The 13,539-nt window shown below is 45.6% G+C and overlaps 1 protein-coding gene across 1 annotated transcript in view; it reads left to right on the top strand.

The window, feature by feature from the left end:
• The window catches only part of HEATR6 (HEAT repeat containing 6), an 86,801-nt gene that overhangs the window by 35,936 nt on the left and 37,326 nt on the right, over nucleotides 1–13,539 (top strand). The window contains exon 20 of the mRNA XM_056126986.1: nucleotides 1,261–2,508. Within this exon, the coding sequence (XP_055982961.1) occupies nucleotides 1,261–1,832 (572 nt within the window). The 3' untranslated portion in view covers nucleotides 1,833–2,508. The remainder of the gene's footprint in view (nucleotides 1–1,260; nucleotides 2,509–13,539) is intronic.

The following is a 13,539-nucleotide window of genomic DNA, read 5'->3' on the forward strand; positions in this document are numbered from 1 at the left end:
TTTTTCTGCTTTCGTTTTCTAAAGGTTTTCTAATGACCACATACAGTTTTGACAATTGGCAAAGTAAAGGAAAAGAGTTGCCAGGAGCAAATGGGAGTAAACTGGAATGCTGTATGGACCCATGGCACTGCAGTGGGATGGTCCATGGGAGGCAAGAGCAGCAGTATAGTCAGCGGCAGGTCGTGCTCCTTGCCAGGACCCCCGTGACTAATAACTGCTTAAACCTATGGATCACTGTTCACTTTGATTAATTAAAACCCAGTGGTGCTCAGGGCTTATTCCTGGTTCTCTGCTCAAGGGTCACTTCTGCTATTGCTCAGGGGACCATGTGTAGTGACAGGGATCAAGTCAGGTCAGCTAAGTGCACAACAAGGGCCCAAAATCCTCTTCCCTTTCATCGCTAGTGTTGTTGGCCTTGTACATTTGTCACTGGGAGAAGATGTGAAACATGATGGGTGTGTTCCTGGGGAGGAAATGAACCACTCTGGACTAGCGAAGCCCGCATCAAATTAGGGAGTCTGGTTCTTTCCCTGCTGTTTTCCATGTGCATTTTCCTGTAAGGAACGAGCTTGCAGGTATCTTTGGGAGTGGTGCCCCTTGAGAGGGAGACTGCTTGTCGCAGAATGAAGAAGTGGGGAATGAGAAATGATTGCTCTGAGGAGGCAGAACACAGTCGGATTGCCTGGGCCCCTAGACAGGGAAGGAAGACAGAAACCTGGGCATCTCCTGGTGACTAGGAAGTCTGAGCTCTCCATGCCCCAGTCACTTCAGGATTGGCCAGAGCTTCCTTTGCTTTGCAGTCTAGGCATGGCATGCAGTTGCCAGAGCAGTGCCTGGTGCTAATTAATAAGCAGGGAGGGAAATAGTCTTGGCCAGCATGAATAGGGCCGGGCATACACACATGCAGCTGCGTGCGCCTGAGAAGCCTTCACCCCAGCACAGAGGAGGCGCAGTGCTTCAGTCCTTATTCCTCCCTCCAGTCGTCTCCTCTGAGCAGGCGCCACCAGAGAAGCCCCTGTCTAAGCCACAAAGTCCCTGCTGAGGGTCGCAGCAGCACTGAGCTGAGGCCAGCTGGGCTAGGAAGGAGGGAGGCGTGAGGTCAGCATCTGGCCTCTCCCCTAGGATCCCACTCACTCTCCACCATGTGTCTTACTGGGCTATCATGAGTAAAATGAGACCTACAACGAGTCACCTGAGCATGGTACCCCTGCCCCCTGCTTTTCTGAGCCTTCATTGGTATGACTGACTGCTTCTTTCTAGGAACAGCCCCGTGGACCTCGCAGGCCTACAATGCCCTCACCTCGGTCGTGACATCATGCAAAAACTTCAAAGTGCGCATCCGATCGGCTGCAGCCCTTTCTGTCCCAGGCAAGAGGGAGCACTATGGGTCCGTGGGCCAGTACGGCCGGATCTGGAACGCACTGGTCACTGCCTTGCAGAAGAGTGAAGATACCACAGACTTTCTGGAATTTAAATACTGTGCCAGTCTGCGGACTGAGATCTGCCAGGCGCTGATTCACCTGCTGAGCATGGCCAGTGCCTCAGACCTGCCCTGTATCAGAGACTCCCTGGAGCTGAACAGGGACATGGTCCAGGCCTACGTCCTGCAGTTTTTAAAGTCTGGAGCAGAGAGAGACGACATCGGCGCACCCCACAGCTCCCAGGAGAGAGGCCAGATGGTCAGAAACGCTCTGGAGCACATACGCTGTGTCCAGGCACTGCCCGGAGACATGTCCAAAGGCGCCCTGGTGGACTTTTTAGAAACAGTCCTGACTCAGCATTCCCACTCGTCGGCGTCGCCAGAAGCACCCCTGAAACGGACAGATCGTTGAATATGCTGTATCTACCTTCCAGGTGTCCAATGGGAGTCGGAAGACGACGTGTGAGACTCAGATGAAACGTACAAAGGGTTTCCTTTCAGGTGAAGAAGACCATCCACTGTTTATGGAGAATGAGCTGACAGCGATTTCAGTTTTTCTCCAGGAGCCTGGCCGGTGTGGAGAGGGGGCCTGTGTTGCGGGTGTGTTCCGGGTTGTTGGGATCTCTGATCTGTTCAACTGGGAGCCTGCAAGTTAGACTATGAGTGGATTGTGAAGTGTGTATGGACAAAGAATTGGGGTGTAATAAAATAATTTTAAAACTAGAATGTTTCTAGTTGTGTATATTTTTATGTTTCTGGGAAGTATTTCTCTTTTATAATAAAAAAGTGAAAACCAGATCTGGTTTTTGTCAAGTTACGTTTATGGCAAGCTACAAAGTACTAACATTTGGCCAGTTTGTGCTGGTTACAGCTGCTTCCATTGCTAAAATACTGCCTGAACAGGACACCCACTGTGCGCCTCCCAGGATCTCCTAGACCAAGAGTTAACTCCTGGCCTGCAGGGCCATTCCCTAGGCCAGCACATGACCACTGGCTCCACTTCCCACTGTCCTAGAGAGGGTGGTCCCCTGTGCTCCATTGATAGGAACACTGCCCTCTTAGAGTTTGTGCCTTTAAGAGTTTTTATAGTGATGCTCTTGACAGTGCTATGGATATTGGGCTCACCCCAGCAGTTAGGGGAATTTTTTTCTTTTAAACAAAATAGTTTTATTGAAAGAAATTTACCTAGAGAGGTATGAGGTGAGAGAGAAAGTAAGAGATAGAACTATTGTACAGCCAAGAGAGACCACGGGCTTCTTCAGAGTAGAAAAAGGGAGAGAATGGCTTTTAGAAGAAGGTTACATAAAATATTTCCAAATTGTCTTGGCCTGGGTTTTTTTGGTTACTTTTACAGTACCCAAGGCAGTTTTTAAAGCAAAATGTCACCAAAGAACTCTTGGCAATTTAAATTATGCATTCATCTCTTGAACACCAACTCTTTATTGGTAGTGATTTGAGCCTGGAATTTTGAGATCTGTAAGACTCAAATCAGACAGTCAACACTTCTTATTTGAAGTGGGATAAATCAGAAGTTATCACAGGTGCTGAAATTATATCATTTTTTTTTTCATTATGAAATTGATGATAGTCCTGGCTAGGGCTAGACTGTGTGTGAGGGCTGCCTCCTCTGCCCGCCCCCAGTTCTTCACTTAAGTGAAGGTCCAACATGCACCGTCAGCTCACAGCCTGGCTCAGTTCCAGTGCTAATGTGTGTGTGTGTGAGTCGGCCTCAGGATGACAGGTGTCCTCTCTGGGCTCGGGACCTGTGTGTGCCCTAAGAAGCCAGAGGGGTTCTGTGGAATAAGCTGGATGGAGAATGAACAACAGGTGAACACAAATGATGGTTTACTGTGACAGTGCTCTAGATCTTCATTTAGAACTTTGGTGATGTTTTGGTAGCAGAAATTTGCCAGACCAACTTAATTCTTGCTTCTGTCAATCAGCCTACACCAACATGGGTTGTTTATTGTATCACTGTTTCCAAAAGCCTTTTGGCCTAGAGGACCTTCTCTAACTAGAATGAGTTTGGGTGAGATGTTTCACTGTTATTGTTTAGTTTGAAATCATGTTTAAGGGCTCATGCTTGGTTTTTCTTCTTTTTGCCCTTAAGTTGTATTTTTTCCCTCTGATGTTGGTTGCTCAGCATGTACTACCTAGCAGAAGCTGGGAAACAGTGAAATGGACATGGTTTCTCATTGGCCAAGGATCAGTTTCCCAAAAATGAGACAACGGGCACAAAAAAAAAAAAAAACTTCTAGTACAGAATATTCCTTAAGTTTGCTTTTCTTCAGAAATAGTTAAACCAAAAATGTTTTCAGGGGACCTGAGGACTGAGATGAACTTGCAGGAACCCTGTGAATCCCAATGAACTTGAAGGGACCCAATGAGAAACCCTGGAACTTCCTTCCCTTGAGGGAACATGTTCTTTTTCTTTTTATTTTTTAAATTTTTATTAGTGAAACACCATGAGATACAGTTGTAGACTTACAAATTTTTGTGCTTGGGTTTCAGTTATACAGTGATTGAGAACCCATCCCTCACCAGTGCCCATTCTCCAACACCACTGATCTAGGTATCCCTCCCATCCCCCATCCTCCGCATCCCACTTTGCCTCTGTGGCAGGGCATTCTCTTTTGTTATCTCTCTCCTTTTGGGTACTGTGGTTTGCAAAAGAGGCATTGAGTGGCAACTATGTTCGGTCTATAGTCTACTTTCAGCATGTATCTCCCATCCTGGGAGGATCCTCCCAACACCCTTTATTTGGTGCTCCCTTCTCTATCTGAACTGCCTTTTCTCCCAGCATGTGTGGCTGGCCTCCAAGCCATGGAGTAAACCTCCTGGTACATGTCTCGGCTATTCTTGGGTGTTAGTCTCCTATTTTGTTACTTTATGTTCCCCAGATGAATGCAATCTTTCTAGAGGAAACATGTTCTTAGTGGTCACTAGTTCACTTTGTCATAAAAGTTAAAACATGGCATCTCACGCAATGCCTCTTTTGCAGACCACAATACCCAAAAGGAGAGAGAAAACAAAAGGGAATGCCCTGCCACAGAGGCAGGGTGGGATGGGGGGGATGGGGGTGGGGGGATACTGGGATCCATGGTGGTGGAAAATGGGCACTGGTGGAGGGATGGGTATTTGATCATTGTATAATTGAAACTCAAGCACAAAAATTTGTAAGTCTACAACTGTACCTCATGGTGTTTCACTAATGAAAATTAATTTTTTTAAAAAAACATGGCATCTATAGCTAATATCTCTGTGTCTTTGAGCTTTCATTGCTTGGTTTCTTAATAAAACGTGAAATGACTTTTGATGTTTTTGTTTGATGATTCTTACTCTTGAATAAAATATTTCACTATATATTCTTTTTTTCTTTTTGTAGTTTTTTATTTTTTAAAACTTTTATTGAATCACTATGAGATAAACCCTTACAAAGCTATTCATGATTGGATTTTAGTCATACAGTTTTCCAACACCCAATTCCCCACCAGTGTACATTTTGCAGCATCAGGTTCCCTCCCATCACCCCCACTCTCCGTCGTCTGCCTGCCTCTGTGGCAGAGGTCTCTCTCTCTCTCTCTCTCTTTCTCTCTCTCTCTCTCTCTCTCTCTCCTTTTCTCTCTCTCCCTCTCTCAACAGTTGCATTGTTGTTTGTAATATTGATACTGCAAGGCTACCAAGAATATACCTTTACCTACTTTTAACTTTCATATCTTGTCCAGTGTGATCATTCCCAGCACTTACTGTCATAGTGGTCTCTTCTCTATCTTACCTATCCTCAGCCCCCCACACACTTGTGCTTAGTTCCAACCATTCACCAGTCCTAACCCCTCCTATCCCTGGCCATGGATATTAATCTTCTACTATCACGATCACGACCATCCTGTTGTTCGTCAATTATTCGAGCAGGCTCCAGTAACGTCTCCTTCATCCTAGCCCTGAGATTTTTTTTTTAAGTGCCATATTCAAGGCTCTTTCAGGGTTAGGAGAATGAGAGCCATCATTGTTACTGGTATTTGGCATATTGGGTATGCCACGGGGAGTTTGCCAGACTCTGCCCTGTGGGAAGGTTACATTCGGTAGCCTGCCAGTGTGTCCAAAGTAAGAATGAGATAATAAGATGTCGCTTCCAGGAGCTGGGTTTTATAGTCTCTGGGTCTTGGCCGTTGATGGGATTACACGGCGCCAGGGGGCCAGTTGGTGGGTGTGACTCCTGCCTACTGGAATTTGGAGGATCTGGCTGGAGGATGCTCAGGCCCAATCCGAGCAGGCTTGGAGATCTCAGACCCGGGACCCACATACCTTTGTTCCTTTGCCAGTACCTTTATGTGTGTGGAGAGTGGTCTCAGCATGGTGGTGGCTGGTTCTGGAGGTCTTCGGCTGCCAGAGCCCTGGTCAGGGCGGGGAGGGAAACTCAACCCACTCCCCTCTTAGGGGCCCCGGCGAGGACAGCAAGGCGCGGGGGCAGAAGACTATATATATATATAGTCTTCTACTATATATATTTTTATATATCACATCATTTTATATTCTTACAGGGTTTCAGGTTCTGGCTAACAGATGTTAAAGTTCGTTTATAAGAAAGGCCAGGGGTACACCCTTGAGGAAGTTTCAATAGAGGCTACAGGGATGCAGTGGGCATCTGTCCTGAATGGTGCTCATCCCTTCTGCCCACATACTCGTTTGGACTCTCATTAAGGTGGGGTCTTTTCTCAGAATCTTGTGTCACTGGCTCTGTAGTGCTGCCGTCATGAAAGAAAGCTCTTTAGACAACCTAGAGTTGGCACTTCCACTGATCAGAAGCAGCTGGAAGCTTGGCTCATTCACAGCTCTGACAGAATGCCAGAATCTCGATTTTCTTTTTGACATTTGGAAGAATATAAAAGGAACCAGAGGATTGTATGGTAGATAGGGCACTTGTCTTGCACGCAGCCAACCCAGGTTCAATCCGCAGCACCAATACATGGTCCCCCAAATCCCATTCTCCCTGAGTGGCCCCCGAGCACAGAGATGGGAGTAAACCCTGAACAATGCTGAGTGTGCCTCCCCCCCCAAAAAAAAAGGAAATTATGTGTATGATTGGGGGGGGAGGTCTACCCAGCATAGATGTCAGCCTTTATTCATTAAACCAGTGGTCTTCAACCTCCAGTCTGCCCACCAGTGTTTTCAGAGCTAGAGAGATTAACAAGCACTGGACTGCCTCCCTAACTAGACCTGCCAGTCTGTGGCCCTATGTGCAGGATAGGTGCAGAAAGCTTGACAGACACTGCATTCAACCAACAGCCTCATGCATGCCACTTGCCCTCTCCTCTGAACCTTTCCTGTGACCATAGGTAACCTGCTCAGTCCTGCCCGCTCCTGGATCTTGAGAAAGGCACATGTTTGGAAGCTATTCCTTGGTGCCATTGTTGAAGTGGGTGTTCTGAGGCAGTCACAGAATCCTCCAGCACAGACAGGGGCCTCCCAGAGAGCACCAGGAGCAGACTTTCTCAGTTCTGACACTTGCATGTGACACAGACTGAGCAAAACCTCCCCAGCTTCCTCACACAAGAACTGAGTGAGCACTGGTTGCTCTGGCTCACTGAGCTCTTTCCCTTGGTTAATACAGCGCTAAGCTTGAGAGCCTGGGTTAGATCCTGGCCCTGCTGCTGTCTGCCTGCATGGGACTTACCTTTTGCATGCCCTCACTGGACTATGCGAGTAACCATGCCGGCTTCATAGTGATACTCCAGGGATTAAGCTACTTAATCCATGGAAATTTCTGAGAACAGCTCCCTGTACTCCATAAACGTCAGATAACTTTGTTCTCCTTGAGTTTTCAGTACACTAGGAAGAAATTCTATCTATATACCATGAACTTTCATGATTACAGAGTGGGATTCCCCAACTGCGTTGTAGGTGAGGCATAAGCTCCAATGCCTCAGAAACCTGGTCCATCTTGGAGAGTCAGGGAATGACACACACTGCCCAGCACCTGTAGAAGCAGCCCTGCCTCCTGCCCCATGAACCAGAGAAAGGACAGCAAATGTAAGAAGTCATACACACTTAACAGGCTTGAGGGGTGGTTGAGAAAATGGAGGTAATGGCGGAGCAACGGTAACCACGGATGTGGGCTTGGTGTTGGATCATCACAACAGATCATCACAAACGACTTTGTAAACCATGGTGTTTAAATTAAGTGGAGGGAGGGGGAAGAAGCTATACACTTAACAGGGGAGTAGAAATTCCTTTCCTAGTTCTGTCCCACCCTGAGATCCAACCCCAGAGATGGTCAAAATCAAGACCCAAATATATATTGTTTATTTTTTAAAAGCATTAGAAATCAGTGGTATGTGTTAAGAATAAAGGGAAACTATATAATGCAAATACTAATCAAAAGAAAACTATGTTAAATCAGACAAAGTAGAAAAAGATTACCAGGGATGAAAAACACTGGATAATGATAAGTCACAAAAAAGATAAGAATCCTAGATAGTTAAGTGCCATCTAAGACTTTAAGAATATGTGAAATGAAAACTGACAGAACTGCAAGGAGAAATGGCAAGTTGGCAGCTGTGACTGGAGACATGAACACTCACTCCTTTCTTATTCTGGATCATAAAACAATCTCAATGGATTTGGGGGGTGAGGATTGGGATCACACCCTACTGTGCTCAGAGATCACTCCCAGTGGTGTTCAGGGGACAGTACTTGGTGCCAGGGACCAAACTGGAGTCAGCCAAGTGCAAGGCAAGTGCCTTAAACCCATAAACTCTCAGGCTCAAATGGTTGCAGTTTTTTCCTTTTAATTCTTGAGCCACACTCTGTTGTGTTCAGGGGATACTCCTACCTCTGTGCTCAGATGTCACTTCTATTCGTGCTCAGAGGATCATAAGTAGAGCTGGAGACTGAACCCCAATTGGCTACATGCCAGGCAAGCTTTCCTACCCACTGTATTCTCTCTCTGGCCCTTCAGTAAAATGTAAAGAATACAAAATCATCTTTGATCAAATAGAATCTGATCAGTATTGATGGCTGAAACATTCCCCCAAATATTAGGAAATTAAAAGCTATAAAATTTTAAATTGAGCAAAAGTGAAAATTAGATATTTTAAAATATATAGAAGCCATTAAAGCCGAGCATCCAGGGAAATGTAAAATGGTGCTTATCTTCGGAAAGAAGAAGTTTTCCAAATCAATAAATTAAGTCTCAGATACAAAAAACAGTAAGAAGAAAAATAAACTAAAACTAGCAGAAGGAAGGAAAGTATGCAGGTGAAAGAAATCAGGAAAGGTTTCAAGTTCTGATTCCATTATGTGATACTATGGAGAAGGTTAAACCATAGAAATAGAAAATGAATTATTGGTTTTCAGAGACTGGGTATCAGAGGGTTTGATCACAGGGAATCAGGAGGGATTTTTTAGGCTAGGGAAGCAATTTGGAATCCTAATTGTGATGATGGTTGTAAAAAATATATGCATGTGTTAAAACTCATGAAACCATATTCACCCCTAAAACGCTTTTCCTATAGTTAGGCTGCATACAGATACTCTCAGTATCTGTATTGTAAACCATAATGCCCAATAGGAGAGAGAGAGAGAGAGAGAGAGAGAGAGAGAGAGAGAGAGAGAGAGAGAGAAGTGCCTGCCAACTTTAATTCTTGTAGCACTATCACTGTCCTCCCATTGTTCATCGATTTGCTCGAGCGGACCCAGTAATGTCTCCATTGTGAGACTCGTCATTACTGTGTTTGGAGCGTTGAATACATCACTGGTAGCTTGCCAGGCTTTGCCATGCAGGCGAGATACTCTCGGCAGTTTGCCAGGCTCTCCAAGAGGGGCGGAGGAATCGAACCCGGCTCGGCCGGGCTGGCTGCATGCAAGGCAAATGCCCTACCGCTGTGCTATCGCTCCAACCCAAGTTTAATTCTTAAATGAACTAAAACTGTTCATTCCTAATAGATCACTGCTACTCCAAAGATGGAGTTTCTCTTATTTGACAAATTTTTATAGTAATATCAGTATTCATTGACTGTTTTTTATTTGCCAAGCCAAGATCCTAGATCACAATATATTTCTAATTTCCAGCCCATAAAATTATTCACAAGAATGCACCATGCAACTACTTACATTGCTGATCAATTTCAACTCTTGTGGCAGTTTCTTAGAAATATAAAAGTAGCGCCTGTATGACAGTGTAACACAGTGACCAGCAGATGGAGACAGAGAACACTATATCCTTTAGACTGAGGCTTTTACAAAAAAAGAAGCTATTTTTCAGGCCACGCCTGAGTTTAAGGTTAGTTTAAGGAGAACACTAGTTGTCAAACCTGGCTACCCAATTGAAATCACTTGGGGAACATCGAACTCTGATCCTGAGTTTAGTGGCATGGGGTGCATACAGTCTTGACATTGGGAGAGTTAATCCTGCATAGGTAAGGGCCCATGAGGTAGCTCAGTCAGGGGTACATATCTTGCATATGTAAAGTCCCAAGTTTGATCTCTGGTGACCCCATACAGCGCAGGTTCCCAAAGTGGGGGGCATATTTCCTTTCCAGAGAGAGCAGCCCGGGTGCCAGGGCACTCATAGGCCCCTTTACTCCTTCTGCTGTGGCCAGAAGGGAAAGTGAAACAAACAAAAAATAACCCAGCAACCAGATTTCCAGTCCCCCAGAGACAGGTAAGCACACCAAGTTTGTTTTCACATCCTTGCACCAAAGTGTTTAAAAGATTTTAATATTGGCATCACCATAGTTTAATTTTCCAAAGAACATTATTTAAAAAGTACTGAATCTTCACTGTAGAACATTTGTCTTTATTTTTGTTGTTTGTTTGAGGACCACATCTGGGGTGCTCAGGGTTTACCCCTGTCTCTGTGCTCAGAGGCTGTTTCTGGTGGTACTCAGGGATCAGTACATAGTATGGTGGTGTTAGGGACTAAATCAGGGTTGCTTGCTTGCAAGACAAGCTCCTTAACCACTGTACTATCTTTCCTAAATTGGAACATTTAGGGGGAGGACACTAGTTATAAACTAGTAAAAGTATAATGATGGAGCCAGGGCTATTGTATAGGAGGTAAGCACTTGCCTTGCTTGACCTGTGCTGGCCCTGGTTTAAAGCACTGCAGCAGGGGCCTTGCAGATCTCTCCACTGCTTGATGGCCCATGTCACTGTCTCCAGCAAGACTTTGGCTAGAAAAACTGATCAAAAAGCAATTTATGCTTTGAGCACAGAGAGAAAAGACTTGGTTACAAGAGTGCCCCGAGGTGTGTGTCACCATGTAGAGAAGAGATTGTCGTTCTGCTTCCCAGACAAGCAGAACAGTGTGTGTGTGTGTGTGTGTGTGTGTATGTGTGTGTGTGTGTAAAAGAGAGAGAGAGAAAGAGGGTGATTGTGTGAATGTGTGTAAGTATGAGTGCACATGTGTGAGCATATATGAGCATGTGTATGTGTGTGTAAGAATGTGTATATGTGTGTGAATACATATGAATGAGTATGCAAATGTGATTGAATAAGAGTGCACGAGTGTGTGTATGAGTCTGTGAATGTGTGTGCATGTGTGTAAGAGTATAGTTGATATGAGTATTGAAAGTGTACGTGAGAAAGTATGAGTCTGTGAGAGTGAGTATGAATGTGTGATGGATGTATGAGAGAGACTATTGACCACATGTAAGTGAATGTGTGTAAGTGTATCTGAGTATGTGAGTATGAGTGAGTGTGAGTGTGTTTGTGTGAACCTGAGAGTGTATAAGTGTGTGTATTATGTGTCTGTATACGATGACCGTGTGTGTGAATGTGTGTGTATATAAGCGTGTGTATTGTGTCTGTGTATGTATGACTATGTGTGAGTATATGTGAGAATAAGAGTGTGTATGTAAGTGTGTGTAAGTATGTGTGAGTTGACCTAGTATTAGAGTGTGTGAGCGTGGGGCAGATTCATTATGGAATGTCTGCTCTGCATCTCACCCCCACCTCATTCACATAGGGCCCTGGGACCCTGTAAAAAGGTCGGTTCTGACCCCAGTAGTAGTTCTGGGTTCGTGAGCCAAGATCCTGCACCTGTACATGTTCCCATTGACGCCCTGAGGCCAGTTTCTTCCAGCCTGAGAATGGGAGAGGAGAGAATGTCATCCGCCTGCTGTCCCAGACAGCAAAGTCAGGAACCTCCGTGAAGAAGTACGTTATCCAGTCATTATCCCTCCATGGCAAGACAGTTTCTGTATTTCTCATGCATAGAGGTTAAATCTCTCTCACCACATATGGCCCCCAAGCACTGCCAGGAGTAATTCTGAGCACAGAACAAGGAGTAAGCCCTGAGCACTGCTGGGTGTGGCTCCAAAACAAACAGTGTCAAACAAATCTTTACCACAGCCATTTCCAAAGTACAGGATTGTACAGAACTGTGAGGAGTGTGTGCTGGGTTCTGCCTGGCTGTGTTCTGTGCTCTTTGGGAAAAGCAGTCTGGGAGATGCCAGGCTCAGAGCAAAGGGCTCGGCTCTCTGTGAGCACAGAGGAGAGCACCTGTCACATTCCTCCCTTGCATCAGTTTCCAGAGAACATTTGTAGGTCCCTTTCCATGAAACAAAGTGAAGTTAATGTGTGTCTGGAGCTACAGCTTGAGCCCTCTGCAGCTTGCAGATGACAAGCACTTGGTCTCAACGTCCAGGGAACTGTCTTATCTGCAGCAAGCAAGTGAAGGTGGCACTGGACACGCTGGCCACAGTGACAGTGGCTAAACTCTTTCTAGTAACTACACAACCTGGCATTACATAAACAGATGGGATCCCTTTACCTGGCCTCCTATCTGAGTACCTCCAGGTCAGCCTCCGGGAAAAAAAAAAAAAGTCTGAAAATATGGATCCCCAAAGCCTTAAAACATCTTTCAAAGAGGCCAGGAGGTAGTAAAAGGGTCAGGACAGTACTAACTTGGGTTGATTTCTGGGGCCACAGTGTTATCCAGAATCATGGGGTACAGCTCTGGAGGACCCTGGTACCAGTGGGGTGGCCCAAGGACCCCTGGCACTGTGGGCACCAATGGCATCACATCCTTGAGCTTTCCATTGAGTAGCTCACCCTGTTGACTGAGAATCATGGGTGTAGTCTCCTGAGCATGTTTGGAAGGTACACGCACATACACTCACACACACATACACACACAAACACACACAGATACACATCTTTGTAACTAGGAAGGCCGCTTCTGAAGTTACCATAAGGAAACCATCCCAAAATGCAGACAAAGCAACAAGCACAAAGAGAAACATCACATTTTAATGGACAAACTTGAAAACTCTCCAGATTTCCAAGGGTTGGGGAATGGTGGAATCAGGCTTCTCTACACTAACTATCCAAGTGCCATTTACTGTCATGTGTATAAAGCTGGGAAGTGATGTGAGGCCATGATATTATGTAATGATGTTAAAGAGCTAAAACAGACCACACAAATAAATGCAAACATTCTATGGGAGCCTGGGGGACTCCTAATCAGTGCTTGGGAGCCCGGGGTCCCCTTCAACCTGTCTGTGTGGGCCTGAAGTTGTCCAGGGTTTGAGCCTGGTCATGCAAGTGCTGCTTGGGCCCTCAAAGGCTGGGAGCCACCAGGGTTCCGCTCAAAGATGCTCTGGGTGCTTGTGGTGCCAAAGGATCAAACTTGGGGCCTACCACATGCAAAGCATGCACTCCAGTTGTTTGAACTCTTTCTCTGGCCCAAAATATTTGCATTCTGATGGCAATCATGGTGATGCATGGAAGGAAAAACACTGAAGTATTTTTTCTGAGCACTATGACAATAGGTAGTTTCCATTCCATGCTATTTACTTTTCTGTATTTTCTCCTCCTCTATACATCTTCCTGTATTCTTAAGCTTTATGCAATAGTGATTATAACAAATCACTGTCACTGCCCTCCCGTTGTTCATCGATTTGCTCAAGTGGGCCCAGTAACGTCTCCATTGTGAGACTTCTGTTACTGTGGCATATCGAATAGGTCACGGGTAGCTTGCCAGGCTTTGCCGTGCGGGCGAGATACTCTCAGTAGCTTGCCGGGCTCTCTGAGAGGGGTGGAGGAATCGAACTTGGGTTGGCCATGTTGGCTGCATGCAAGGCAAACACCCTACCGCTGTGCTATTGCTCCGGCTC

This window comes from Sorex fumeus, unplaced genomic scaffold, assembly GCF_029834395.1.
Source record: "Sorex fumeus unplaced genomic scaffold, SorFum_2.1 ptg000063l, whole genome shotgun sequence".
NCBI lineage: Eukaryota > Metazoa > Chordata > Mammalia > Eulipotyphla > Soricidae > Sorex > Sorex fumeus.